The 27,954-nt window shown below is 40.4% G+C and overlaps 2 protein-coding genes across 3 annotated transcripts in view; one reads left to right on the forward strand and one right to left on the reverse strand.

Moving 5' to 3' along the window:
- LOC100558791 (hyaluronidase-4) overlaps positions 1-2,648 on the forward strand; it is a 32,734-nt gene extending 30,086 nt beyond the window's left edge. For both annotated transcript variants that reach the window (XM_008105134.3, XM_062970049.1), the window contains exon 4: positions 1,607-2,648. In XM_008105134.3, the coding sequence (XP_008103341.1) occupies positions 1,607-1,999 (393 nt within the window). In that variant the 3' untranslated portion in view covers positions 2,000-2,648. The remainder of the gene's footprint in view (positions 1-1,606) is intronic.
- A 7,014-nt stretch (positions 2,649-9,662) lies between these two features.
- The window catches only part of twf2 (twinfilin actin binding protein 2), an 87,591-nt gene continuing 69,299 nt past the window's right edge, over positions 9,663-27,954 (reverse strand). Inside the window, exons 6-9 of the mRNA XM_003217639.4 lie at positions 17,172-17,297; positions 16,857-17,007; positions 15,483-15,604; positions 9,663-14,602 (exon numbers count right to left, since the gene is read on the reverse strand). Coding sequence (XP_003217687.1) covers positions 14,435-14,602; positions 15,483-15,604; positions 16,857-17,007; positions 17,172-17,297 — 567 coding nt within the window. The 3' untranslated portion in view covers positions 9,663-14,434. The remainder of the gene's footprint in view (positions 14,603-15,482; positions 15,605-16,856; positions 17,008-17,171; positions 17,298-27,954) is intronic.

The following is a 27,954-nucleotide window of genomic DNA, read 5'->3' on the forward strand; positions in this document are numbered from 1 at the left end:
AAATTCCAAGAGGTATAATAGTGAAGTTGACAGTCCTAGTATGTTGCCACTATCTGTAATTGGACAACTACTGTGGGATAGCAGGTTTGTGCGATAAAGTTCTATATCAGCCTTTCTCAACCTGGAGATCAGAACCTCTGGGGAGGGAGGTCGCAAGGGGGGGGCATCAGAGGGGTTGCCAAAGACCATCAGAAAACACATATTTCTGATGGTCTTAAGAACCCCTTTGGCAGAGAAGGCTGGATGTAGGTGAACTACAACTCCAGAATACAAGGTCAATGCCCACCAAACCCTTCCAGTATTTTCTGTTGGGAGTTCTGTGTGCCAAGTTTGGTTCAATTCCATCGTTGGTGGAGTTCAGAGTGCTCATTGATTGCAGGTGAATTATAAATCCCAGCATCCCCCCCCCCAACCTCCACCAGTATTCAAATTTGGGCATATCGGGTATTTGTGCCAAATTTGGTCCAGTGAATGAAAATACATCCTGCATATCAGATATTTACATTACAATTCATAACAGTAGCAAAATTATAGTTATATAATAATAATAATAATAATACTTTATTTATACCTCACATCTCCCGAAGGACTCGGGGCGGCTTACACTGGGACAAGCCCAAAACAGTATTATATCAATAAAAACAGTAACACAATAAAATCACAGTATAATAACACATCTTACAAAAGTTAAAATAACTTAAAACATAGACAGTAATCCCAATCAGTAGTAAAGCACCATAGGACATGGGCCATTTTAAGGGGAAATGAAAACCTGAAAGTGCATATTCTTCGGTGACTAGGGATGGTTGCTACTAAAAATAATAAAGTGCATGGAATGGCCAAGGCCTAGGTGAAATGCATGGACAATTAATTATCAGTTAGGAGAAGGCACTTGTGAACATCCACATTTTCAGATTCTTCCGGAAGGAATCCACGGTGGAAGCTAATCTAATCTCCTTTGGGAGGGAGTTCCAGAGCCTGGGGGCCACTATCAAGAAGGCCCTCTCTCTCGTCCCCACCGACCGCGCTTGAGATGGAGGTGGGATCGAGAGGAGGGCCTCCCCAGCAGATCTTAGAGCCCAGGTGGGTTCATAGGGGAAGATGTGTTCATGAAGATAGGCAGGTCCTGAGCCGTTTAGGACTTTATAGGTGATCACCTGCACCTTGAATTGGGACCGGAAACTGATTGGCAGTTATGAAGCAGTAGCAAAAATAATGTTATGGTTAGGGGTCACCACAACATGAGGAGCTGTATTAAGGAGTCATGGCATTAGGAAGGTTGAGAACCAATCTTATGTATTATTAATACTAAGGACTAAAAACATATATCCTGTCTGACACTCCCCTAGTTGAATAAATTAAAACCCCTATATCCTGTCTGACAGTCCTCAACCTGAAGCCAAGAGGCGAATTTGAAGATCATGACAATCTCTTTCCATAGATCTTGTTGCTTTAAAAATTCAATGGGACTTGGTCTCAACTCAGACATTTAGAGTACTTGTAACCAGAGAAATCTTATACTTATGATTATGTATAGACTAGCAGAACAGGTTTTCTCTGGTTGTCATCTCTATTAACTGTTTTTATATGCTTTTTCCTCCTGAAGACCAACTGCTTAAAGATTCAAGAGTATTTGATGAGCACCTTGGGCCCTTACATTCTCAATGTGACTACAGCAACCAAACTTTGCAGCCAAAACCTCTGTAATAACCATGGCCGCTGTGTTCGCAGAAAGATGGACTCAGACAGCTATTTGCACCTCAGTCCCAGTTCCTTCCAGATCCAGACCAGCATGGAGGGCAATCAAACCAAAGTATCAGTGACAGGAAGCTTGACTCCTCAGCAAAAGGACAAGATGTGGCAAGAGTTCACCTGTCACTGTTATCTGGGCTGGAGTGGGGAAAGCTGCTCTTCTCGAGGTCAAGGCTTGAGACTGCAAACATGCAGCTTCTGCATTCCTGGGATGATTCTTGCTGTGCTATCGATGTGGCATTTATGAGCCACTTGGACCGGTTGCTATAAATCTGTGTGAAGCCAGTGGTGTGACGTGAGCCCCACATCCCGCTGTATGGTGGAGAGAAGGGAAGGGTAATGCAAGCATGGCGTTTGGTGACAAAAGTCTTGTGAAGTGTTCTGTGATTTCCACTGGCCTCCCGGGATGTTCTCTTCTTGTGGTGTTTCACTGGAAAAGTCAGCAAGTGTGGATTTCTCCTCAGCAACATCCATAAACCTATGCAGGATTTCTATTCTTCCAATACACAGAAGATTTATCCCCTCGCCCTTTTAAGTTACGTATCTCTCTTCTCACCAGCATCTTTACTACTCAGTGGTCACATTTTCCTGAACTGTGACAAGAACAGTCATTTTCTATTTTTTTTTTAAAGAAAGTAAAATGTATTCAGCCAGGATTGAGTATTTATGACAGCTAACATAGCAATGCAGTCATTTTTACAGCACTATACTCGACTTAAAGAAATAATTTATATGCAAACCGTTTCCACTTGAAACAATTATGTGTCCTCTGAATGTGATTAGTACTGTTTAACTGGAGTGTGTGTGTTGTACACAAGCTACCTCTCTTATCAAGGCGGAGAGATTTTTTTTTCCAAAAAATAATTTTTAATTAAATATTTTTCATGTCACACACATTGGCCCAGTGCTTTATTCCTCTAGATAGCTGCCCATTGAAAGTCCAGAACCAATCTAGAGCAAGGGTGAGTAACTCTGGAAGGCTATCAATGTGGGTGCATTCACTCAACCCATTCAAGAGATGGCTTTGATGGCTTTTACAGCCTCAGAGTTTAACGCATGCAAGGAACTCAATTGACAGTGCCAGCTCCAAAAATGTCAATAATTAGAATGGTAAACCAGGCCCTGATGGTACCTCATTAAATGACTTTGTTATTGTACATGTTCCACCCCAAATGAAGACCAAACCAGTACTTAACCATGGGGGGGGGGCATCCAAAACTGAGCCTGTAAATCAGACTTTGGATTGCTAGTGAAAATGCCAGCTGTTGTAACAGTGCTGCATTCTTATTTCAACACAGAATTTGCATCTTTTCTGCAATATGGTAAACAACCACACATTGAAGACATAATTATCCCAGCTAGAGCAACATGTGCGGCCAGAAGAGAGATTGTGGGCAACCATTGCAGAGAGAACTCCTGTCTGGCTTCTGTCTGGTGGTCAGTTAGCAAGGCAAAGAGGAGCACAGGGAAGAAACCACTTATGCTCCCAGATTGTAGCCAGCTCCCAAAAACGGTCTTGGAAATCCAAGTATTCACACAAAACAGCACAATTGGCACCCCCAAAACTCCATCTCAGACTCATCCCTGGCACAGAAATTGTGGTTTCTGTTCCTCCATTTATGGAAAGAGTTCCAGATTTCTTCTGTGTCATGCTTCTTGAAGTCAATAAGAACTCTCTCACACTTCACAGTTATCGCACTATAGGTGTACCTACACTGTAGGATTAATGCAGTTTGACACAATTTTAGCTGCTATGGCTCACAGGAGTTGTAGTTTTCCAAGGTCTTTAACCTTCTCTACCAAAGAAAACCAGTACCTCACCAAGCTACAAATCTTACGATTCCATGGCATTGAGTTGTGGTAGTGTCAAAGTACATTAGTTCTACAGTATAGATGTACTCTATGATTCCACTAACTGCTATGGCTCCATCCTATGGAATCCTGGGATTTGCAATTTAGAGAGGGACATTGAGAATTCACAAACAAGAGAGTCAAAGTACCTAACAAACCTCCAAACCCCTGTGTTCCATTGGATCTTGTGTGATGCAGCTATAGAAGTTAAAGTAGAATCATAACACCATAATGTTGTGATATGAAATGGTTCTCAAATCAGCAGTGAGAATTTCCTGGGTAAAGAATCAACAATTCTTTTACTAGCTGTCAGGGAAAGAACTAAAATACAGTAGAGTCTCACTTATCCAAGCTAAAGGGGCTGGCAGAAGCTTGGATAAGCGAATATCTTGAATAATAAGGAGGGATTAAGGAAAAACATCAAATTAGGTTATGATTTTACAAATTAAGCACCAAAACATCATGTTTTACAACAAATTTGACAGAAAAAGCAGTTCAATGCGCAGTAATGTTATGTTGTAATTACTGTATTTATGAATTTAGCACCAAAATATCATGATATATTGAAAACTGACTACAAAAATGGCTTGGATAATCCAGAAACTTGGATAAGCGAGGCTTGGATAAGTGAGACTCTACTGTATGCAAAGATACTTTTGCCGTTGGAAGCAAAATCAGCTTGATGAGGTGTGACTTTTTGATTAAGGAGTAATTCCTGTCTAGATGCACTACATGAAACAGATTTAATTAGCACTATCACAGTGTATTAATAACCATAAAGTCCTGATCATCTAGTCTGAGGCCTACCCTGGGATTTCTCAGTGGAGAAGATCTGACTTCCGAGTGGTGGAACGGGCTTAACTTGATTATATGCCCTGCCATGCTAAGCTGACACAAGCAAACTGTTCCTCAAAGCACAGGACAAAGGAAGAAACTGGGTAAGCACTGACATGTGCTGTAAGACATAAATCCACCCCAAGAAAGTTTAGAAACGGTATCTTCACAGCATTTAAATCATGCAGAAAAACCTTAATGTGATGGGAGGGGTGGGATCGGGAACAATCCACATTTACTAACATTTTGAAGAAAAAGTCAGTCAGTCAGGACTTAATATCACTTATTGCAGAGTTTGAAGAAGCATCTAGTGTGCCATTAGGGCCAATCTCTTGGAGATCAATATCAATTGTCATGGCCTGAGGATGTGGACAATATTTTTTAATCATTTTGTCCTACCACAAATCAGCTTGACAAAACTGGAATGATCCGGTGGTTCCGGCCCATGGTGAAGGCTTCACTACGTCAAGGGGAGATGATTGAAGGAGGCTCCCTCCTGCTGTAAGAACATGGGGTAGTCCTGCCACATCTTGCCACTCAACACACATTTTCCATGCCATTACCCAGCAGTTTTGTGATGCTGTGACATGGACTGAACTGTGTGTCTCTGTGTGTAGTTAATGGTTGCCCTCATTTCCACCTAAATGTGGAAGGATGCCACATCAAATCAGGGAAAAAATGTTTCCCCAGATGCCCTTGTGCTTCTGATGATGCCGACTGCAGAATACATTCTTTCATAAGCAGGTCTTTGTTTTGAAAGTAGGCAGATACAGAATGGCTTGAACATGAACTAGGATGGAATCCAGATCTTAGTCCCATAATGAGCACGGCAGCTCTGGCTTGCTATCAGATCCTGATTTAAAAACATGCAGAGCTTTAACTAAGGAATAGTAATCCTTTTTCTCTTACTAGTCTTTTTACTGTGAAATCATAAAATTGAAGAACTGGGAGGAAGAACAAATGTCAACTTGAAATTCACTGCTAAAGCATCCTTGACAGATCCCAATTGTGTTGAAAAACCTCAAAGGATGTCCATCTTTTTTGAGGGAGCCCATTCCACTTTTCTAGACCTCATTCCATCAGGAAGTTTCTCCTGGGGTTTATTTGGAATATCCTTTTTTGCAATTTGAATGTGTTTATTTGGATCCTAGGATGCAGCTACATTATAGAATTAATGCAATTTGATTCCACTTTAACTGCTATGGCTCAATGCTATGGAATCATTGGAGTTGTAATTTGATGAGACATCTCACTCTTTGACAGAGAAGGTTAAAGACTTTGTCAAACTATGTCTCCCAAAGTTGCACTAATACTACAGTGGAGGTGCACCTCAAGTCTCTGGAGCAACACAGACCAAGCTTGCTCCATCTTCCCTGAAGCAGCTCTTCAGATAACCATCTTTTCGATCTTCTTGTCTCCAGGCTAAACATATGCAACTGTCTCAAACATTCCTCAGAGGGCTTAATTCTTTCACTGATTTGTTTTCTTATGGACATGTTCCAACTTCCCAATTCCCTTAAATTGTGGTGCACTGAACTAAACACAGTACTCCAGGTGATGTTTGATAACAACAAACTAGAATAGTATTACTGCCAGCACTCCACATTTGCAGATTTGACTTCTGCAAATTTGTTTATTTCTGAATTTGATTAAAATATTCTCTATTCTAGGTATCTCTAGGTCCTCAAGTGAAAATGTATGGTCATCTTCTTCCAGAAGTTGACAATAGAACCATGCTGAAAGACCTAGAGATTCCTAAAAAAAAATGTTCTCTCAGGTAGAAAAGAAATAGGATTTCATTTTGTTTTCCCACTTTAGAGGGTATCTTACACCCCTAACCCCAGTGAATATGGGAGCGTCTATATCAGGCATGGGCAAACTAAGGCCCGGGGGCTGATTGTGGCCTCCTGGATGCTTGCTTACATCAGGTCCTCATTTTCCATGTCCTCTTGGCAGAAGGATACGGCAGCCTACCATGTCCTTGTGCCAAAAAGCCAAGGAGGAGACATGATAGCCATGTACAAATACGTGAAGGGAAGTCATAGGGAGGAGGGAGCAAGCTTATTTTCTGCTGCCCTGCAGACTAGGACACGGAACAATGGCTTCAAACTACAGGAAAGGAGATTCCACCTGAACATCAGGAAGAACTTCCTCACTGTGAGAGCTGTTCGACAGTGGAACTCTCTTCCCCGGGCTGTGGTGGAGGTTCCTTCTTTGGAAGCTTTTAAGCAGAGGCTGGATGGCCATCTGTCGGGGGTGCTTTGAATGCGATTTCCTGCTTCTTGGCGGGGGGTTTGACTGGATGGCCCATGAGGTCTCTTCCAACTCTACTATTCTATGATTCTAAGGAAGGCACACAGTGGCTGAGAGCCCTCCTGAGCACTCCCGGCCACTACCTGTTTCTCCCTCCTCCCGGCATAATGCCAAGACAACAGCCCAAGGATCAGGAGAGGAGAATGGGGAGTAGGATCAGGGCCTTCCTCCTGGCATAAGGATGGGGTGAGCAGCCACGTCCTTATGCTGGGAGGACAACCTAAAGATGACCCAGGCCCTTCTCTGCCCCCTCCCTTTCCTGGGCCTTCCCTGTCTTGGGCCTGCCACACCCAGCCTGTGCCCAGCTGTCCTCCCTCCCTGACCATCCCTTCTGGACAGGCTCACAATGCAGCCTCAAAGCAAAAGAGTTTGCCCAAGCCTGGACTATATAATGTGTCTTGATGAGGAGAATATGCTTCTACTTATGAAACCTTGAATTGTAGCCGGTTTGTTGTTATTGTTGCTGTTGCCATATCACACAGCTGACTCCTGTTTATTCAGACATTTATATGCTTTTTAAAAATACACCCAGCTGTCAAAATAGGTGTTATTCATCCAATATTTATGCATCTCGATTTTCTTGCCTAAATATTGCATCTTGCCTTTATTCCCATTAAAATTCATTGTTAGTTTTAGCTCCTTTACCCAATCTGTTGTGGTCATCTTGAATCCATGTTAGTTATGCCTCTCAGTTTGGCATCACTCGCAAATCTAATGAGAATGCTCTCTGTTCCAGCATCCATGATCACTATTCCAATCTTCTGTGAGCCCAGGACAAATGAAATATATAGAACATAGAATTCTCTTCCATATAGAAAAACTGAGCCTGAAGATTTCCAATGGGCAAATGATCAAAATGTGAAACTAACATTAAAAACAATACCTATGGGTCAAATGTACAAAAAGACCTTGTAGCACCTTTTGAAACTTAAAGTAGAATGTAGCCTAAGCTATATAGCTACAATCTCCTTCTATAAATTCATGAGCTCTATCTACAAAACCTTATGCTACAAATTTCTTTCCCTCAGTCTCAAAAATACTTCAGGTTCCTTTGTTTACTGATAGGGACCAGTACAGCTACAGATTTGAATATTGAGTTAAGTGTGTAAATTTAAAATGCTATTCTTCCTTTCTATACTTTGGCAATTCTCAAACATTTCTAGACATTCAGCTTTGAGCATACATTCAGCTTTGATTTCCTTTACTGCAAATCACAAAGAGAACATGGAGTTTTCTGGGCAGTTGTGGAAAACAGAAAAAGCCAATTTGAATTCCCCGTTTGCCTCATTGCCTTATATTCTGCTGGAAGCAACAGTGAACGAAACATTCCCAAATGCAGAAATGAGTCAATAAATACTGTTTTGAAAGATAGTGAGATATCTTTCTGAGAATCTGGAGGATGTTCCTTCTTCAGACATATGGGGGATAAACTGTGCAGGAGGATATTTCTTCCTAAGGATTCATTCACGGTGGACCTTCACTAAGATAAACAAGCAATCTTTCCCTACACCACTGGTTTGGTCTGGCTAACTTTTTGACAATTTACCAACATATGAATTTACCAGCATATGGTGTGTGTATGGATATATGTGTGTGTGTGTGTGTGTGTATGTATACACACACACACACACACACATATATATATTCAATAATATTCAAGGACACATGAATGTACCTAGACAGAAGGGAAAGGGGCCATAAGATTTTACAAGAGTGAGAGGTTAACACTCTCGTTCAGGTCTTTAGGGACCAAAGATTTGGGGCCACTCCACCTCCTCTTAAACAGATTTTTGCATCAATAGTATTCACTTTCTCTGAGATCTTTTGAGAAATAATGCCGTCTCAAGAAGTTACTCGAGACCCTTATCATACACACAAGAGAAAATGCCTGTTAAGTAGGCAATCTGTAGTTAAAGGCTAGATGAGAACTGTATGCATATTGGATACATACCAACTGCTTTGTTTTACAAAAGGTATTGGCGGCAGGTCCTTTGCCTATTGGTGCCTATGGACTACTTTCAAAATGGACCTTGTGTCATGTGATAGAACCCATAGGAACCTTTTAGCAAAGGGTTTCAGAGATGGGTTGTAAGACTGTGGATAATGTCCTTAGTGAAGGAGCACCTAATTTATTCTTCCTGAAATTACAAGTGTTCCCATTTCCTGCGACTATTATAAAACCATTTGAAAGTTTCCTTTTGAAGTTTTAAAAATTAGAAACTAAATAAGGCAGGTACTAATGTTATAATCATGCTATGTAACATTGTCATATTATGTAATTGCATGTTGTCTTTTTGTAATCTCATACACCCTCTGAAGAAATTATAATGGGCCTTCACATGCCAAAACATATTAGACTAACTTTTTACCAATAAAGAAGGCATATTTTGAGCAACACAAGACACATTTGTTTTGTGCATTTCCATCAACATGGGATGCAAATTTGGATTCTGCAGCATGTGAGATGTTTAAAGTATTGATGAGCTACATTTCACAAACTTCGTAATTGGATGTACATGGAGGAGGAATGCTTCACCCTGTTAACAGTCAAATTTCAAAACTATTTTCGGTAAGACAGTTGGCATCTCAACAAGTTACTCTGATGGCAGCAGTTTCCTCACAAGTATCCTGCTACCAGGTTAATGTGAAGACAGCTGTATCAAAATTATCAAGGAAAGGACATCCAAGTCCATCAGAAAAGGGCAAGGAATCATCCATAAAGTCACGGTAGGGCAAGTACCAGCTATGTAGATCTATTGTTCATACCATGTGGTGAGGTAACTTCTGTCTCAGTAGAGTCTAATCAGGGACTGCAGACAACTAACTCTCAGAGAGGATGTAATTGCACATTTTGAAAGTGGTCAAATAGCACCAATAGCTGACCCTATGTGCTAAAGAAATATACAAAATAGTTGCTTTAAAAATATTTTATTTTTTAGAAAATACAGCATTCAGTACAGTGTGCCCTGCCTTTCACATAATCACCAAATCCACATCGTCATCCAGCCCAGTCAGGAATGTGCATCTTGTACTTTCTCCAAACCTGCTGTTCATGAAAGTTTTGGGACACTGTTAGTGTGGAAAAGGACACTGTTAGTGTGCAGCCAGTATCTTGCTTATCATGGTGGCAAGTGAAACTCAATGATAGAATGAAGGACTCCTTGTTTTCATAATCTTGCCAATTAGTCTTTCTGATACAACTGCTAACTATCTACAATCTTCTAGAGCTTTGTCTGGACTAAACCAATCACAGCTTCCTCTGAGGATGTGCAAGAATTTCCTAATGTTGTTCTTTGATAATTCCATTGATTTAATGCTATATGCCTAGGGCTCTTGCAACACCACATGAGGGCTACTACAAAATGGCCCCTGTCATCTACATAAAACCCAAACCATCTATACCAAGTAAATTCCAAGTACAAATATGGTGAATGCTCAAGAAATCACCCTGGCCTTAGAACTACATTATGTGACCTTAGAACAGTCTAATACAATAACTTCAAACCACTTAAGAGTGGGAAAGACCAGCTCTTCTGGTTTAGTATTAGGCAGAGAAAATTGTGATGCTAGATTGCTAGATAATGGACAGTTCCAATACAATCAAAATCAGTGTTTGGGGTGGGGAGCTGTTTTCACAGGCAGACTGTGAATACTCAGATCTCCCATACTCCAAGTAACATTCCTTGTTGTTTTATTATCTGTTTCTAATTCTCAGCTAATGTGCTTCTGGTGGTCCACAGAGTAGCTGGGGGCAGGGAGGGATTTTCCATTCCCATTTTGATGGGGTGTGGGGAAGAGTAGCCTAGGGACAAGGGGGTCTTTATGGAGCTGTCAGATCACTGTGATCTACATCCTGCAAGGCTGGTTTTAAACTATGGAATCTGAGTGATCTGCCACAAAAGGCAACCAGCCAGATATTATCTGCAAGGCATAATACAGGCACCAGCGATGGACACAGATATAGGTGGAGACAAAAGCTGGTGAGAAGAGAAACAGCAGTCCTGTAATCTCTCTGAAAGACTGAGATTTGGCTCTTGTCGGCAGGTCACTGAAAAGAAAAGGATGAAACAAGAAGGGTGGTGCTGAGATGCAGGGGCTAAATATCATCTCTCTCCTTCATGGAAATTTTGACCAGTCCTTAAATTGAAACTGACCATGAAGTTGATGTACTCATGGGAAGACAAGACCAACATTATTAAGTGATAATGTTCTGCTTTCATACAACAAAAAAGAAATGATTTAGACCAGTTTGACAGCATTCAAACCCTTAATTGAAAAAGAGATACAATTTATAGAGTCTGCATCCTACTCAATTTCTTTTGGATTTTGTGCGTGCCTTCAAGTACCTATTGACTTATAGTTACTCCATCAATTTCATAGGGCTTTCTTAGGCAAGGAATAATCAGCAATGGTTTTACCACTTCCTTCCTCTCAAATATAGCTTTCAGCACCTGATATTCATTGGTGGTTTACCATTCCAGCACTAATCAGAGTTGACCTTGCTTAGTTTCCAAGGTGAGATGGAGATAATAAGGTACTGTGATTTAATTCACATGTGGCAAATTCAACAGATTCATATTAGAGGACATGCCAACAATGATTATTATAAACACACTTACAAAAAGGAGTGGGAAAACTTTGGCATGCCAAGTGTAACTGCAAGCCTCATGAGACTGAACCAGCATAGTCAACAGTAAGGGATCACAGGAGTTGTCATCCAAATTTCCCATGCAAGTTTCATTCAATCCTCGCTTTGAATGAACAGAGTAATGCTGTTAATAGGAGGAAGAATATGGAAATATGGAAATTTTGAAGGTGACTGCAACCATGACACATTTTACTTAGAAAATAACTAAAACACACAGCACCACTACTGTCGTGGCCCATAGATTGTTTCATTATGCCTATTTGAATGTCAACTTTATCTATTCAAGAACCATGCTGGTTAGAGCCAAATATGGACTGTACCCTATTGTCTCCCATGCACCAAATACTGGAACCAAGAACTGAACAATTCTAAAAGAATAGTGAAGAAAGTCCGAAATATGATAAACCACTCAAAATAGCAAAATAGGGTGAGTATGCAATCTCAGAATCTGAGGAAGAGCTCTGAAACTTACATTTCTGTTATTTTCTGATTTGTCTGTTTGTTTTTAAAATGATCTACTGCATAATTCTTTGAACCCGATCTTTTTCAAGACTGAAACTCCTTCAAGTCTCCAAGGATTCTGGAAGTTATTGCTCGCTCCCATACATTCTCCAACCTCTGTTGTTCTTGATTTCAAGTCCCTGCTGCTTCCACTACAAAAATGAACAAGCTACAGCAAATACGAGTTCATTCACTGGCAAACCACCTCAATATTTTGCTACTTCAATTCTTTGGTTCTACTGCAGCATTCAAAAAACAAAATACACTAATATCTTAAAACAGAACCAGTGTGATGCAGGACAAGGAGACTAGGGTTCAAATTCCTTCTCAGCCATTGACCTTGGACAAGTCACACTCTTTCAGCCCCAGAAGGGAAGGGCAAAACTCCTCTGAACAAATCTTGTCAAGAAAATCCTGTTATAAGTTCACCTTAGAGACTCCATAAATGTAGGACTTGAAGACACGTGACAACAAATTTTTTAAGGGGTGGTGGTTGTGGATGAGAAACCAAAATGCTAAGTCATCAAACTAACACCACTTCATTGATTCTTATCCATCAAGGCTTGTGACTTCAGGATGATTTTTTCCTTTTCCTTTTTTATATGAGATAAAAAAAACCCAGAAAATTAAGAAGAATTAAGAAGCTCTCCAATGGGTCAGAAGTTGAATTTTAATCAAGCACAATTGATTGCATGACCTACCCAGAAATAATACATTTCTCTCACTGATTTTCAGGTGTTCCTAAATTAAATCAAATTTGGGGCACGAGCCTTGTGGGAGCTTGGGCCGGTGCCTACTCCTTTACTTGCCTTCAGAGCTGACCAACTGCTCACCTCACTTTGGAACATGAGTAACATTCTCATTGTGTAAGCCATCCCCTTCCTTCCACCTGCTTGAAGCAGATTTACAACAACCTTTTCCAGTAAACAACATCTATCTTAGGAATTGAACCACCCTGTGGGCAAAGTACACTCCACATGGAACACAGCCCAATCAGTGATCAGTGATCTGTGAAAGTGCCAGCACTCCCTTGGCTGGGCAAAGCTCTATTGTAGAGCTACAATATTTGTAACGTTATGCACTGGTGTCAGTGCAGTGCTGGAATGACAGCAAATATGGCTATGTGTAGTGACCGACACCGGAGCAAATCTCTCAGTGGGCCAAGGAGTCAGATGGCTTTACAGTGTTCACAGAAAGTCCCCACTGGAGGCACTAATTGGAACCATCTAGCTTGCAAACAGCCTGTTCAGGCCCACATTTTCTCAGTAAAGTCAGACAAAAAAATCTCAGGATGTTTATGGAATATAAGGCTGAAAGTTGGTGGGGCCATGTGTGGCTTAGCTAACTTTCCCTATAAAATGGTTGTGAAGGTGTATTAGGGATGATGTACAAGGAGGGTGTGAAAATGACTAGAGCCTTGATCTTTGCTAAGTCAAGGAGATTCCAACAGGGCAGAGATTTACACTTGTTCCTAAGCACCCCTTGTCTTCTCTTCTTGTGTGACCATGGCACCAGCCACTGAGCCATCCAAGCAAAGCATGGGGTAGGAGGGGTATCACACCAGAATCAACCAATGGGTCTACAATGCATAGCTTTATAAAAAAAGACAACAGGACAACTCCTTTAACAAGCAATCTTGGCTCCTAGGAATCAGTGGTGGAAGTTCATAACTTTGCCACAAACAAGGCTAGACAGAAAGAACTGAAATGGGATGTTAAGACAATTCACAATGAAATGAATGCAGTTCTCAGGAGTCCATCAAGGGAGGGAGCGGCAGTATTGCACCCGAACAAGACACTTCTTTCTTTCTGAATAAACCCCACTACCCTCTGCAGCCCCTTCTCCAGAAAATCCACAGGCTCAAGTTAAACAAAACAGAACACAATTAAAAGTGCAAGGAAGGTGGGCAGGGGGAGTAGAAACAGAACTGCCATGTTCATATCTGGAATATACTTCTCTAATTAAGTCTCAACAGTATATGAGGTTCTACGCAAACAAGCCTGTCTCAGCAAGGGAATGGAATTAATGGTAGTGGGATACTAAAGAGTACTGATAATGTTGTGATGTTTTCTCTCTATTTTTCCTGTGATTGAGAAAGAACAACCCAAGACATAAAAGAATATGTGTGGGGTTTACATGAAGGAAGGAAAGTGGTGATTGGTTCTTGCTCTTCACATGTAAGCAACTCCCTCAGACAAATAAAATTTTGCAGCACAGATCCCAAGCAAGCCAGGTCACAATGTAATGTCAAACTAGAACAATTAGGGTTCCCCTTCCTACACACCCTCCCCCAGAATTTACACAACAACAGGGCAAAAGGGAAGACATGGCAGCTTTCCCTCTTTTGCCCCCACGTTTTGCCCCAGCTCCATGAAATCAGATGGACAGGACCCTGAAAGAAGAGGTGGAGGGGAAAAGGCTCTGGAGTTCAATGGACAGGCTCAAATGCCAAGGTTGGTTGGAGCTGCAACTCTGGAAGCTGGTAGAAGCTTCACAGCCCATTTTCCTGACCCCTGTCCTTCTGTCCATTGGGATTTAACTTTCTTCGCCATTCTCGCCTGGTCCTTTGATAAGTCGCTTCTGTCCCCTTTTCCCCACAGGCCCCTTAGGCTTGGCAAAGGCTTGCTTGAAGGCATGCTGTTTGGGGTGGACTTCGTCATACAAGAATTCTGCTGTCAGCTCAGCGCCATCATCAATTTCAATCTAGGATCAAGAAAGGAGTCAAATACAGTCATGGAGACATCTAAATCTCATCAGAGACAAGCACCTTTACCTGTCACAGAGACACTTGCAGTTCCCCATCTTGTCTTTTCCTGACATCTCCTCTCCCCTTAATATTTCTAAGATCTGAGAATTCCAGATGGGTTCATTGAGGTGTGTCATCTTTCCCTCATTTTTGAGATTGTCCATGCATTTCAAATTGTTCTTGACCTTTGATTCTACCCTTGCTTTTGGTGGCCCTGTTGTTTTCCAGTTTCCAGCAAACTGAAAACATCTGGATCTTTCCTCTGAACAATTTTTGCTAAGATCCATCTATCACCAGCTGAGTAATTCTCTCTTGAAGAATGTTCAGGTACTATCACTTTGCTCCTTCACACCACTCAGAACCTGTAAGTCTGAGAGGAGACATGATAGCTATGTATAAATATGTGAGGGGAAGTCATAGGGAGGAGGGAGCAAGCTTGTTTATTGGTGCCCTGGAGACTAGGACACGGAACAATGGCTTTAAACTACAGGAAAGGAGATTCCACCTGAACATCAGGAAGAACTTCCTCACTGTGAGAGCTGTTCAGCACTGGAACTCTCTCCCCCGGGCTGTGGTGGAGGCTCCTTCTTTGGAAGCTTTTAAGCAGAGGCTGGATGGCCATCTGTCGGGGGTGCTTTGAATGCGATTTCCTGCTTCTTGGCGGGGGGTTGGACTGGATGGCCCATGAGGTCTCTTCCAACTCTATTATTCTATGATTCTATGAATAATCTACATGTTGACTCTTTATGCAACAACTGATACAAGCCTTAATGCCAGCAAGAAGGGGCAGGATTTCCAGCTTCAAATAAGCTTCAGGGGCAAGAGGTTACCACTTACCTTCTTTGCAATCTCTAGGGAGAAATCTTGCTCCACTGTGTCAAGCAGCCGGCTTTTGCAGCTAGAGTACAGCATGCGCTCTTTGATGCTACATTTGTAACCAGGCATCGAGTAGATAAACACTGCAAGGAAACAGAAAATGGATCAGCCATCCCAGGGATCCAGGAACATTAATTCCACAAACATAGGGGGAGGGTGCAGGGAATGACTGCCAGGTGCACAACAAGGAAATCCGGGTGAAAACCTGATTATGGGACCAAGCTTTTGGCTAGCAAGTTAGTGCAATATGTGTATATGGAATAGTGAAATAACTAATGGAACGGCCTTGGATTTTGATTCTGGATGACGTGATTTTAATAAGTGTTTTTAATATTTGTGTTGATTTTTGGTTTTAATGTATATGTTTATTTTTACTGTATGTATGTATGTATTTTTATGGAATCTAATTGCTGCCTTTTTATAAGGCTGCTCTGAGTCCCCCTCTTGGGGTGCGAAGGGCGGGATATAAATGTAGTAAATAATTAAATAAAGAAATAAGGAAATCGATTTTAGAGAAGGCAGAACACAAAAACCTTTACAATAAAACGGTTTTTAGCCCATGGTTCCAAAGACACCAGGTTTGGCAAACATGTATCAGCAGAAAGGAAATCAAAAATCAACTTCTCAGATCCACATATTCCAAGTGAAGCAAACCTACACAAGTGTTAACACACTGGTATATTGTAATATGACCCTTGTAGCTGGAAGGTGAAACTACCCTTGTAATTTCACCTTCCTGCACCCAATAAGATATGTCTTCTTTAGGAATTTTCTTGGTCATCCAGTGCAACTTTATGACAACTTCCAGTGGAAGTCATTCATTTCAATAGTGTTCACTACTACACTATGTAACAAAAACTGATTTTTTTTTGTTTCTGGTTTGAAAGTGTTATTTCCTGTTGTTATACTTCAGTTCTTATACTTCAGAAACTTCATTTTTGTAGCCGCCACAAACTATGTCGAAGTGGCTGAAACTCAGTAAGATATTCAATGAAAAACTATACCAAAATGTGATGCAGGATGTCCCGCCAAAACAAAGATTTCCATTTTAAGAAACTTTTTCCATGTTTATATTAGGAAATGAGAATTATAACCCAGGAACAGAACAAAAATAATGTTACAGAGTGTTATCATCCACGGTTTCCTATTACCATGGTAATTTCAGGATTACATCTTGTGCAGATATATGGGGTTATATTGTACTCTGAGAATATATTTCTCTGCACATCTCACAGGGACCCAGGCACCTTTACAATGTTTGCAAAGGCTCAAAGCAATTCTAGCCTCCCTTTCTCTAAATCTCCCTCTCTCAAATCAAGGCAGCCCAGAGCTTACCCACTGACTCCAAGTAGTCGCCTTCATGAGAATGTTTATACAGAAAGAAGTGGTAACGGGCAGAATCCTGAGGAATTCTTTTTGGCAGGTCTGCGATCTCAGTGGCATTTGTATGGACCAATTCTATGGTTTCCCGCTCCAGGTCCAGTTTCTGTTTAAACAAAGGCAAAAAAGACATACTTTCACAATAACATCTGGATGAGGATAAGCTACAGTGATACAAAGGATGAAGCTCAGCACACACACACCAGACTTGTGCAGTAAAGCAGGAGGCAGTTGAAAAATTGACGGAAAAGCTTCAGTGTGGCCTCTTACCAGCTGGATGTAATTGATTTTCTTCTGCTTGAGGAGCTGAATTGCCTGCTGTGCGTCTGGTTGCAAAGGAAAAGCCAGCCCCTGAAGAGTCTGGTGTTTGCTTTCTACGCTGATTTCGGTCTTGACCTGGCAGTAGGGGAAAAAAAACCAGGAGAAACAAACAAACACAAATAAATCAACAGAAACAAGGCCAAGAAAACTGGAGAAGAATGAAGAAGAGATACTGAAATGACAGCAAAGCACAAACCATGCTGTTGGTACTTAGGGCATTCACAAGCTTAAGAGTCCTTAAAGGAAGAGCCTGTGCCATTGCAGGCAAGACCCTTTCTGCTTTCTAACATCCTCCCCAAGCAGAAACTATAGGATTATTAGTCCCTGCCTATTTCTGGTGCCAGCTCAGCGTCTGACTCTCTCTTGAGCAACGGTGGGCAGGGTGTGACACTCCAGATGTTGCTGGGCTACAACTCCCACTGTCCTTCATCATGAGGTTTGCTGGCTAGGGCGGATGGCAGCTGCACTCTGGCAACATTTGGAGGGATTCCTCTTCGTCCCACTCCTAGCTCTAGACTGATGCACCTCTACTGTAGGTTTTATATCAGAGAAGCAAACAAAAATAATGGTTGACAGGGCTTGAGTTATAAAATTCTAGCCGAGAGATACTGGTTAAAACAAAGGGCTAGTCTCTGTTGTCCTATCTCTTACTAATGCCCCATTAACTTATTTGATTTACTCTAGTTAGGACTAACTGCTGAACATAGCCCCAATTCCACAGCTGCAAAACTTACACCTTTTAGACCTTGTAGATACTGATTTTGCTTACACCGTGTAAAGAAAAGGCATGCCATTTCTTCCTTTCTTTCCATCAAACATACTGTGTGTACAGGCCACCCTTTGGATCCACGGTTTCTGCATCCACAATTTAACCATTCATAGCTTGAAAATACTTTTTTAAAAAATCTAAAAAGTAAACCTTAGTTTTGCCATTTTATATAAGGGACACCACTTTACTATGCCATTGTATATAATGAAACTTCAGCATTCACAGATGTTGATATCCACAGGGGTCCTAGATCCAAACACCAGCAGATACCAAGAATCCACAATATTCCCTATATAAGCCTCAAATCGAAAACAAAATGACAAAACTCTTTACCAGCTTTCTCCGCCTCAAATCTTTCTTTATACCTAGCCACAGGGGAGCTTATTAGGGGGTGATTATTTATATAAAAGCAGGGAACAGGGTTTTTTTTCTTGATGCATAAAAATGACTGCTACATTCAAAGTATTGTGCCTAGACAATTCAAGAAAAATACAGTCTTTAAAAATCTAGTCTTCTGATATAATGATGCTGTAAACATCTTTTCAGTATCTGAAACCAACTGGAATAGTCTATATCTTAACTTTAAAAATGAAACTGAAAAAATTCTTTCTAAAATAATAGTATAAAAACCACCTTATAAGGCTTCCAGATAGAATTATCATAGGAGAAAAAAAAGAGCTCATAGCTTTGTGATTTACAGAGAAGCAATAAATTAAAATAAAATAGGTCACACGCTTCATTAAGTAACCGTCAATATATCACTTTCATTCTTTATAACAGAATGAGTGGCTGAGTCCACTTCCCTAAGAGGCAGAAAGATAACTTTCCACTGAATGAAAAATTTGCATTTTGATTTCTTGTCTCAGTGATCAGAAGTAATTTCAGTTTCATACATTTCAAACCTCTGAAGTACTCTTCATTGGCTATTAAATGGTTCTATTTTTTGGAACTGCTAATCATATTCCATTTTTACCCAGCTAAAAAGTATTAACAGTAGCAGAATAAAGATCCAGTACATAGAAAAATATATGATTACCAAAATTAGAAAGACTGATGGATTGTCTGAAAACAGTACTATATAAAATATGTTGATGTATTATTCATCATATATGAGCTAAAGAAGAAACAGTACTGAAGAAACTTCAATAAAATATAGATTTTACTTGTAGCTCACTAATGCAATAATTAGATACATTATTACACACATGTGAGCTCACTATAGTGAGTAGATCCAGAATTAGTAAAACCACCAAAATGTGACATGGTAGTAAAATTTGGACACATATTAACTATAGACTCTTGAGTTAACTTGATACTCGTGGGCAAAAAGATGGATCATCTTTGAATAGGATAATTGCCTTTATAAGCAAGGAAGTTCTGAGATGGGCAGAGAAGTGGACAGTTCTCATAATGAATAGAAACAAAAGGTGCCGCTCCCCACCCACAGGATCTGTATTGGATCTAAGCTAGTGAACCTCTTTGAAAATGATCTGCAGTGTTCAATGAATAACAAGAAAGGGGCTTTTGCAAATGATACTGAATTATTTCAGAAAACCTAGGTACTGTACAAAGAATTTCAGGATATCTACCAACAGTGTGACTGTTACATCTTATCTTTCTTTTTTTCAGTATGAGTAAATGTTAAGTAACACATATTGGGGTAAAACATCTAACAAGAGATAAACTGCTGAGGTATAAATTTAAGTAAAGTAGGAAAGGATTTTTCTGAATGTATCAACCATATAGAACAGATCATGAAAAAGGGAAGTGCCACACTCACTGTCATTAGGAAAAGACTGAAAATGAAATGGCTAACATAACAAAAGCCTTGTTGAAATTCTTGATGACCCTGATTGACAAGAGATAACGTGGTGATAAACAAGTGTGAAGATGCTGTTCAATGGGGATTAAACAAATCCACAGAGGATGCTACTTCTTAGGGAACAATAGCAAGAAAGGTCTGCTGTCTGTACGTCCTGCTTGTTTGTTTTCTCTGGGCATTTAGCTTTACAACTCCCTCTTGCCACATTGGCCTGGGGATTATGGGAAGTGTAGTCCCAAAACTTTCTATTTCTAACCTCTAGGCATATAGTTGGCTATGATGGGAATGAGAAACTGAGCTAGTCTGATAATGCAAAACCTTTTTCAAGTTCCTATCATGATCTTCACTATTCCCAAAGGTACTAAAGTGCAAGAAAAGGGTATTCATTACCACAGCACCCAGCTGAAAACAGTGAAAAGAGCTGTGTTTGGATCATAGTCAGCACAGGGCAAAGGAGGTTAGGAGCTGTGATTCTACTCGCCTGGTCATAGTGTAGGACGCAAACAGTGGCACCAACTCTTTTCCACATCACTAAAACTCAATGAACAGTATTTCTGTGTCAGTAATGAACTGGCTGTCTCCCAGGCTATTACTGAAGCAGCAATGGTGTCTGCAACTTTTGCACTGGGAGATCTGGACTTTATCCTAGGAAGCACAGGGAGAAAGTACAGTTCTTCCCAATTAAAACTTAATGGGAATAATCTTGAACTAGTGAGAATAGTATTAAAGACTGGGATTTTCCATAAATTGGATCCATTATAGTGGAACAACAAAACATGACAATAACTGCATGGCTGCACTAGTGTTTTCTGTTTTCCACACTAAGTCATAGGAGAGATCAGCATGTTTATTGGGAGATTTTTTTTCTTTTAGCGCCATCTGAAGATTCCTTCCCAGAGATTAAAGAAGTTAGAAGGGTACAATGACAGATTATCCTTATTTAGAGGAAGGAAGGAAACATGTTAAACGAATACTCCACCCCATGCCGAGTAAAACAAGCCCAGTTGCCTCCCTTCGGTCTTTTATAGGCCAGCATTTCATTTTATGTAGTCACACTCTTCAAATTAAGATGGCAAGAATATCAAATAACAGCTAGAACTATTTAGATCAGAAACCCACCAGAATAGCATGCACTCATATTATTCAGCAGTTAAACAAGTTGATCTCTGTTGCATGGTGAAGTGGACTCTTCTACAATCTCTGACTCACAAATACTGTACATCCTATACACTGGCTTTAACTGTGGTTCCAGAAAGGTTTCTATCAGCCTGAGACAAAGGTCTCCTAAAGTTCTTTGATTGTATTTATAAATCATTAGTCCAAACATCAATTTCTATATGTCACATTTATCCCTGAAATACTTAAACAATTATACTGTGGGTTAGGAAAGACATTACAGAGAAGAAAAACTATGGAATTGTAGAGGAAGAGTCTTCAGGAGTAGCTATGTTGGCCACAAAACAAATTCTAAAGTCCACACTGTCTGACTATTAGGGCAACCAAAAAGGTACAAAACTCTGTGTTTTTTTCAAAGTTGGCGCAGAGAATTTTCTGCTTGTTTGGAAGGCCTAATATGAACTTTGGAATGCAAGTTTATAATCACCATCTTGATTAAACAGCAGCTGTTCTCTGCTGCTTCAAATTCTTTCAGAAAGGAAGACAGGGAAAGACTAATTTATTCTAAGAGAAATTCACATCACTCGTAGGCAACATATCCTTCACATTTCTCTCAAGTCAGGACCTATATTCATGGCAGAAACTAGACACTGGTTTGTTGGAGGTTTTGCAGCTGTTTCTTTCCTTGGTTTGAGAGAAAATAAGGAAGGCAGTGACAATCAAAAGAAAAATCCGCCTCGCAAGAAGAAACAGAACACAAAATGCAGGCAGCAAACCGCCTACCTCCTCAAGGTGAGGGTATTCAACCACTGATGGGCAGCAGCAGCAGCCCACTACCATCTCCATGGAGAAGGTAGGGACATGGAGTCACAATGTGACAGAAACAAAAAGAAAGAAAAAAGAGTTACCCCAATGGTTTAGTGTATCCCAGCTTGGGCTAATAGCATATCAAACCCACCCAGTGATGTTTCAAGATGCAGTTGCTCTAAAAATAGGGTTGGATGTCTGTAGGTGACTGTATCCTCCCCCCCCCCCCAAATGAACCAGGGGAGATCCTCCCTTCGGTCCTGTTACCATCACAAGCATGGTTGATGGGGACGAAGGAGAGGGCCTTCTCGGTGGTGGCTTTGGATGCCCTCCCTAGGGTGATTAGGCAAGCCCCCACACTGTCCTCTTTCCATAGGGACCTGAAGACCTGGCTGTTCAGACAAGCTTTTGAGAACGCCTAGTCCCTAGCTCATTTACGGAATTATTATGCAGCCTTGCACTTCATCCCATGCCCTCACTCCCTGGTTATAGTTTCGGACTTATTCCCATTCCCTTGCTCTATTGTTTACTGCCTGGCTATGTTTACATTGACCAACATTGATGGATAAGCGCTGTTTTAATCTGAGTTTTATTTTGTTATTTAGATGCTTATATGTTTTATTCAGTTGCATTTTATATTGTGTCTATTTTATGTTCTTTTTTAGGTACTTGTGCCTTGTGTAAGCTGCCCAGAGTCCCATTGGGGAGATGGTGGCAGGATATAAGAATTAAGTTTTTATTATTATTATTATTATTATTATTATTATTATTATTATTATTATTACTACTACTACTACTACTACTACTACAGCCTTGAAGATGCTGCTGCTGAACTACAGCTCCCAGGAATCCTAGCTATTATACACAATCAGAAAGAATGCTGGGAGTTTTGGTTCCACAACATCAGGAGGAGCACATAATTTCCATCCTTTATTAAAATAATATGGGTTGGTTTCCTACCTACAGGAACAGTGCATCTTTTTTATCTGAGCAGGCATTTTATATTATGGTTTCCACTCCCCTGGGAAACATCTGGCTCTTCCCAGGTTCCAGCTCAATATGGAAGACCACAAATACAGCATCACAGTTAGGTATGTGCACCAATTGTAGTGTGATCAAGGGCAGGTAACAAAAGGCACAACTGCCAGGCAAAATGTTGGTGGAAGGTTTGGTTCCATACTGAGAGCAAAGAACATGCCATTTTTAAAATGGAAAGCCATACAATGGCTACGTTCAGAGACTGCAATAACGAAGTGATCTAAAAAAAAACCGCTCGTCTTATAATTTACAAGAGAAGCTGTCTTGTGTGTACTGCCAAAATATTCCTGCTTGGCTGCTCCAGAAAAAACTGAACAGCTTTCGCTCAGTTGAAACATGGGAACTGAGGGCCCCTGTGTTACAATTCTGAGGGCACGAGCTATCTAGCAGGATGACTCTTCCAGCACAGCCCTGTCCAGCCAGCGTGGGGCTTATGATGCTTCATCATAAGACAACACAGGATTATGGCAATGCGGGGCATCTCTCTCGGTCTGGATCACTCCACCCTGCCCACCTCGATTTGGGCTGGAAATTTTGAAATGTGATGTATATTTTGTGAAAATTTATCAATCATGGCATATATGGGTAAAGGTGTACCCATATTGCATTTGGGGAGTGAGGCTGTAACTGAATTGAGATTAGAACTGGAGACTTTGCACATTATATCCTTTATATGCTCCAACATGTGAGCACTACACAGTTCTAAGCCAGGCAACAATAATTTACAGATTCTGTATACTGCTGAACAGGGAGTCAACTTCAGTAACTCTTCTCCCAAGGGAGGGCTCCAAACCTGCATCAGGGTTAATATACGCAAGAGAAGAACTTCCTGAAAAAGAGGAGAACTCTGAAAAGAGAGATACACAATGTCCAGCCTACCATCTCACTGTAAGACTCCTGGGAATCTGAGTCCTAAGAATAGGTGGAAAGAAGAAATAAAAATAAGCAAAATCAATGAGGAGTCAGCAGATAGATCCATTTTACAAAACACTATCTCAAAAATTAAGCAGAGGTCAACAGTATTTATATGTAAGAGGTGCCGTGAGGATTTAGCAGGGGAGGGGGGAGTGAAAGCAAAAGAATACTTGGAGGAGGGAGGCCTACCATCTCACTGCTGGAGGCCAGGTAATGGAGATCCTTGGAGCAGAAGCAAAACAAAAATGGGAGCAAGGTTAGTTCTATGCTAAACTCTTTTGGAAGTTACAGAAACTGATCAAAATCTTTGGTTCTACCAAGAAAATGCTTTGAGATATCTAAATGTTTTAGCAAAGTTTTACAATTTCCTAAGGGGAAACAATGTATTTTTATCCATTTAGGTTTTCTACAAGAGTTTCGAAAGAAGACACCCACATGAATGTGAATACAGAGCATTACTTCAATAAATATTAGAAGAGACACTCCCTAGTAATTTTTTCCCTAAAAAATTACCAGGAAAACAAGAAAAGGGTAAAATGTGAACATTCTTTGGTTGGATAATCATCTTTCAAATCAATAAACGTATATGAGTCTTCCCTCCTTGCTTTGCATGAGCTACAATTAGCTCCAAAAGATTTCAATTGACCATTATCCCATAAGGGAAACTATAATTGCTAATTTGGAAACAAATGAGGATCTTATATCACAGTTTAAAGTTGGTTTAAAATCCTGGATGGTGTCTTAACTTCATAACCACAGTTTCCTCATGCAACTGCAGTTTACTACAAACTTCTGATTTTACTCAAGTGTACTATAAAGGGAACTTATCAAGACATATGTGTATGGACTAAGCTGCTAGTATAACCAAAATGAAGATGAAAGGTCCAGATAACAGAGGCATTAAAGCAGTGGTTCTCAACCTTTGTAATGCTGCGACCCCTTAATACAGTTCCTCATGTTGTGATGACTACCAACCATAAATTATATCCGTTGCTACTTCGTAACTGTCATTTTGCTACTGTTAATAATCGTAATGTAAATATCTGATATGCAGGATGTGTTTTCATTGTTACAAATTGAACATAATTAAAGCATAGTGATACATCACAAAAACAATATGTTTGGGGGGTATGGACAATGGATAATGGGATTTGCAGTACCTTCAACCTATTCAGCTCTGACTTCCACCGACCACTGAGACCCCCAAGAATGACAGACCTGGAACTAATTTGGCACACAGAACCCCCATGACCAACAGAAAATACTGGAGGGGTTTGGGAGGAAATGACTGATTTTAGGGAGATGTAGTTCACCTACATCTAGAGAGCACTGTGAACTCAAAACAATTATGGATCTGGACCAAATTTGGCACATATACCCGATACACCCAAATTTGAATATTGGTGGGGTTGGGGGGAATTGATTTTGTCACTTGTGAGTTGTAGTTACTGGGATTTATAGTTCACCTACAATCAAAGAGCATTTTGAACTCTACCAGCGATAGAATTGGGCCACAATTCCCACACAGAACTCCCATGACCAGCAGAAAATACTGGAAGGGTTTGGTGGGCATTGACCTTGAGTTTTGGAGTTGTAGTTCACTTACATACAGAGAAAACTGTGGATTCAAACAATGATGGATCTGGATCAAACGTGGCACGAATACTCAACATGCCCAAATTTGAACACAGCGGAGGGCTTTTGGTAGGAGGATTCACCATTTGTTTTCAAAAAGGGGTTCCAAAGATCACCAGAAATATGTGTTTTCTGATGGTCTTTGGCGACTCCTCTGACACCCCCTCACGACCCCCCCCTCCCAGGGGTCCCGACCCCAGGTTGAGAAACACTGCATTCAACAAAAAGATTTCCGTTCATGGTAGCATTTCATCAATAAAGATTGTAAGAAAGAAAATATAATTTAGCAATAGCTGAGCTTTCAAATATGTATATTTTTGGCATCACTTATTTCATCTTTATAACTGAGAAGTTTACAAAAACAAGAGAAAAACCTCAAACTATAACAACATATTAAGCTATGGCGCAATGTGCACAAAAACATTTTTTTTTAAACTGCCATAAAAACTGTGACGACTACCTGGGCTTATGGACCTACAATCTATGGAACACTTTGCATTGAATAAAGTATACTTAGCCATTGAGAATTCCAAAAACTGAATACTGAGGGAGAAAGAAAATACATAAGGGTGAGGTTTGTCTCTTGCTACTAAGGGTCTCACTTATCCAACTGCTTATCCAACATTCTGGATTATCCAACGCAGTCTGCCTTTTAGTAGTCCATGTTTTTGTAGTCAATGTTTTCAATACATTGTGATGTTTTGGTAATAAATTCATAAATACTGTAATTACTACATAACGTTACAGTGTATTGAACTGCTTTTTCTGTCAAATTGTCTGTAAAATCATAATGTAATTCGATGTTTAATAGGCTTTTCCTTAATCCTTCCTTATTATCCAACATTTTTGCTTATCCAATGATACTTTTAATAATAATACTTTATTTTTATACCCCGCCTCCATCTCCCCTAGGGGACTCGGGGTGGCTTACACGGGGCCAAGTCTGGGTAAAACAAACAAAGCAAAATAAAACAACATCAAAAAATACAACACGAAAATTAAAATGAACATTTTAAAATATAAAAATAACAAACATATAGTTTGAGCCTCCCCCGATGAACGAAGAGATTGTGCAGGTTCGTAGGAGGAAATGGCCTGTTTATGTTGGATAAGCAAGGCTCTACTGTATCAAAACTGTGTCCTATTTAATGCTGGTGACGCGTAATGCTCGACCAGCATTTTTAGGTCAGAAATCAAGAGTAAGGAGCATAGGGGAATCTGGGAGAGAAAGTGTGGACAAAGTGGGACTAGCCCATCAGAGGCAGCTAGAGTCAGGGGAGGGGCAGAGCTGCACACAGTACCTTTCAGCTGTCATTGGGCAGCCTGAAGAAAACTGTTGTACAAAGAGGTACTGGATACATCTTTGTACAAAGCCACACACAAGTAGGTACCAATGGTGTAACTTCCCACTTGCACTTGTGTATGTCATTAAAAAGAATCCAGCTCTTAAACAATGAAACATCCATGGAGCCTGGAGGTTTGTACCAAAACATCAAATTATGCAAGATGTACCAATTTGTAATAGTCTACTTTTTGTGTAAACATTGCAGCACAGACCTACACACATTTGCTCAGAAAAAAGCACCATGATTGTCAGTGTGGTAAATTACATTTGGCAAGCATATGTAGAATTCCTGTCTTGGTCGGCTTTGTTCTGTATCATTTTATCACGTGCATGATAAAATGCACATGATAAAAAGCCATGTGGAAGGATTTTCTTGAAATTGTCAAAACTGAGGCAGGGAAGAGATCATATTTTCCTATAAGAGAAAAGGGTGGGCCTGCAACTGCATGACCTGATTGATTGATGAAATGATTGCTCTACCTTTCTTCTAGCACAGGATCCGAAGTAGTTTTCAACAATTATTAACTTCTCTTGAAAAGTGACCACTGGGCTCAAAAAACCATGCTCAAGTTTTTATACTTCTTAATGCGCTTCTCACTGTTACAGAAAAGATGTGGCCATCTTACAATGGAATTCTTCCAGAAAACTTTTCATCTTGTAACGGAAAAGGGAACCTTTAATATGCATATAAATGTGCAGAGTGGGAAAGAAAAAGATCGCCACCTTCCAAGGCCCTGACCAGCAGCCAATTTCTGTGAAGGTGCTTTTCGACCATGGGTTGGTGCTTTCCCGCTGCTTTCAATTTCCCCACATGTATTTCACCTTCACTCTTGCAAATGAGTGGCCAAGAAGCTACTTTGGAGGTGGGGCTATCAGGCATCACTTCTTATATTGGATGTTACTTATGTGACTCCTGGAAAACCTGACATATATAGAGCTGGAAAGCATCCCTTATTATACAAGGGCTGGAAATATTTGAGACAATATGGTAATTTTATGGAGAAATATATGACAAAGTTAGCTGAAATCCACAAATGGTCCAACCATATCTGCAGGTTCACCATCTGCAGGTTCAATCTACTGTAGTGAAAAGTTTCCACGGGGACATGGTGATTGGCAGCAACACTGCTTCCCACCCTTCCAAAGCTGACTTTTCGACTACACAGAAAACTATAGGAGAGATAGAACATTGACAAAGTTATACTGTTGGGTCCTGCCCTAATGTTCCAAAGATCTTTGATAAAGAAACAGGAGCGCTTGGACATTCTTAATAAAAAATTACAGT

This window comes from Anolis carolinensis, chromosome 2, assembly GCF_035594765.1.
Source record: "Anolis carolinensis isolate JA03-04 chromosome 2, rAnoCar3.1.pri, whole genome shotgun sequence".
NCBI classification, from domain to species: Eukaryota; Metazoa; Chordata; class Lepidosauria; order Squamata; family Dactyloidae; genus Anolis; species Anolis carolinensis.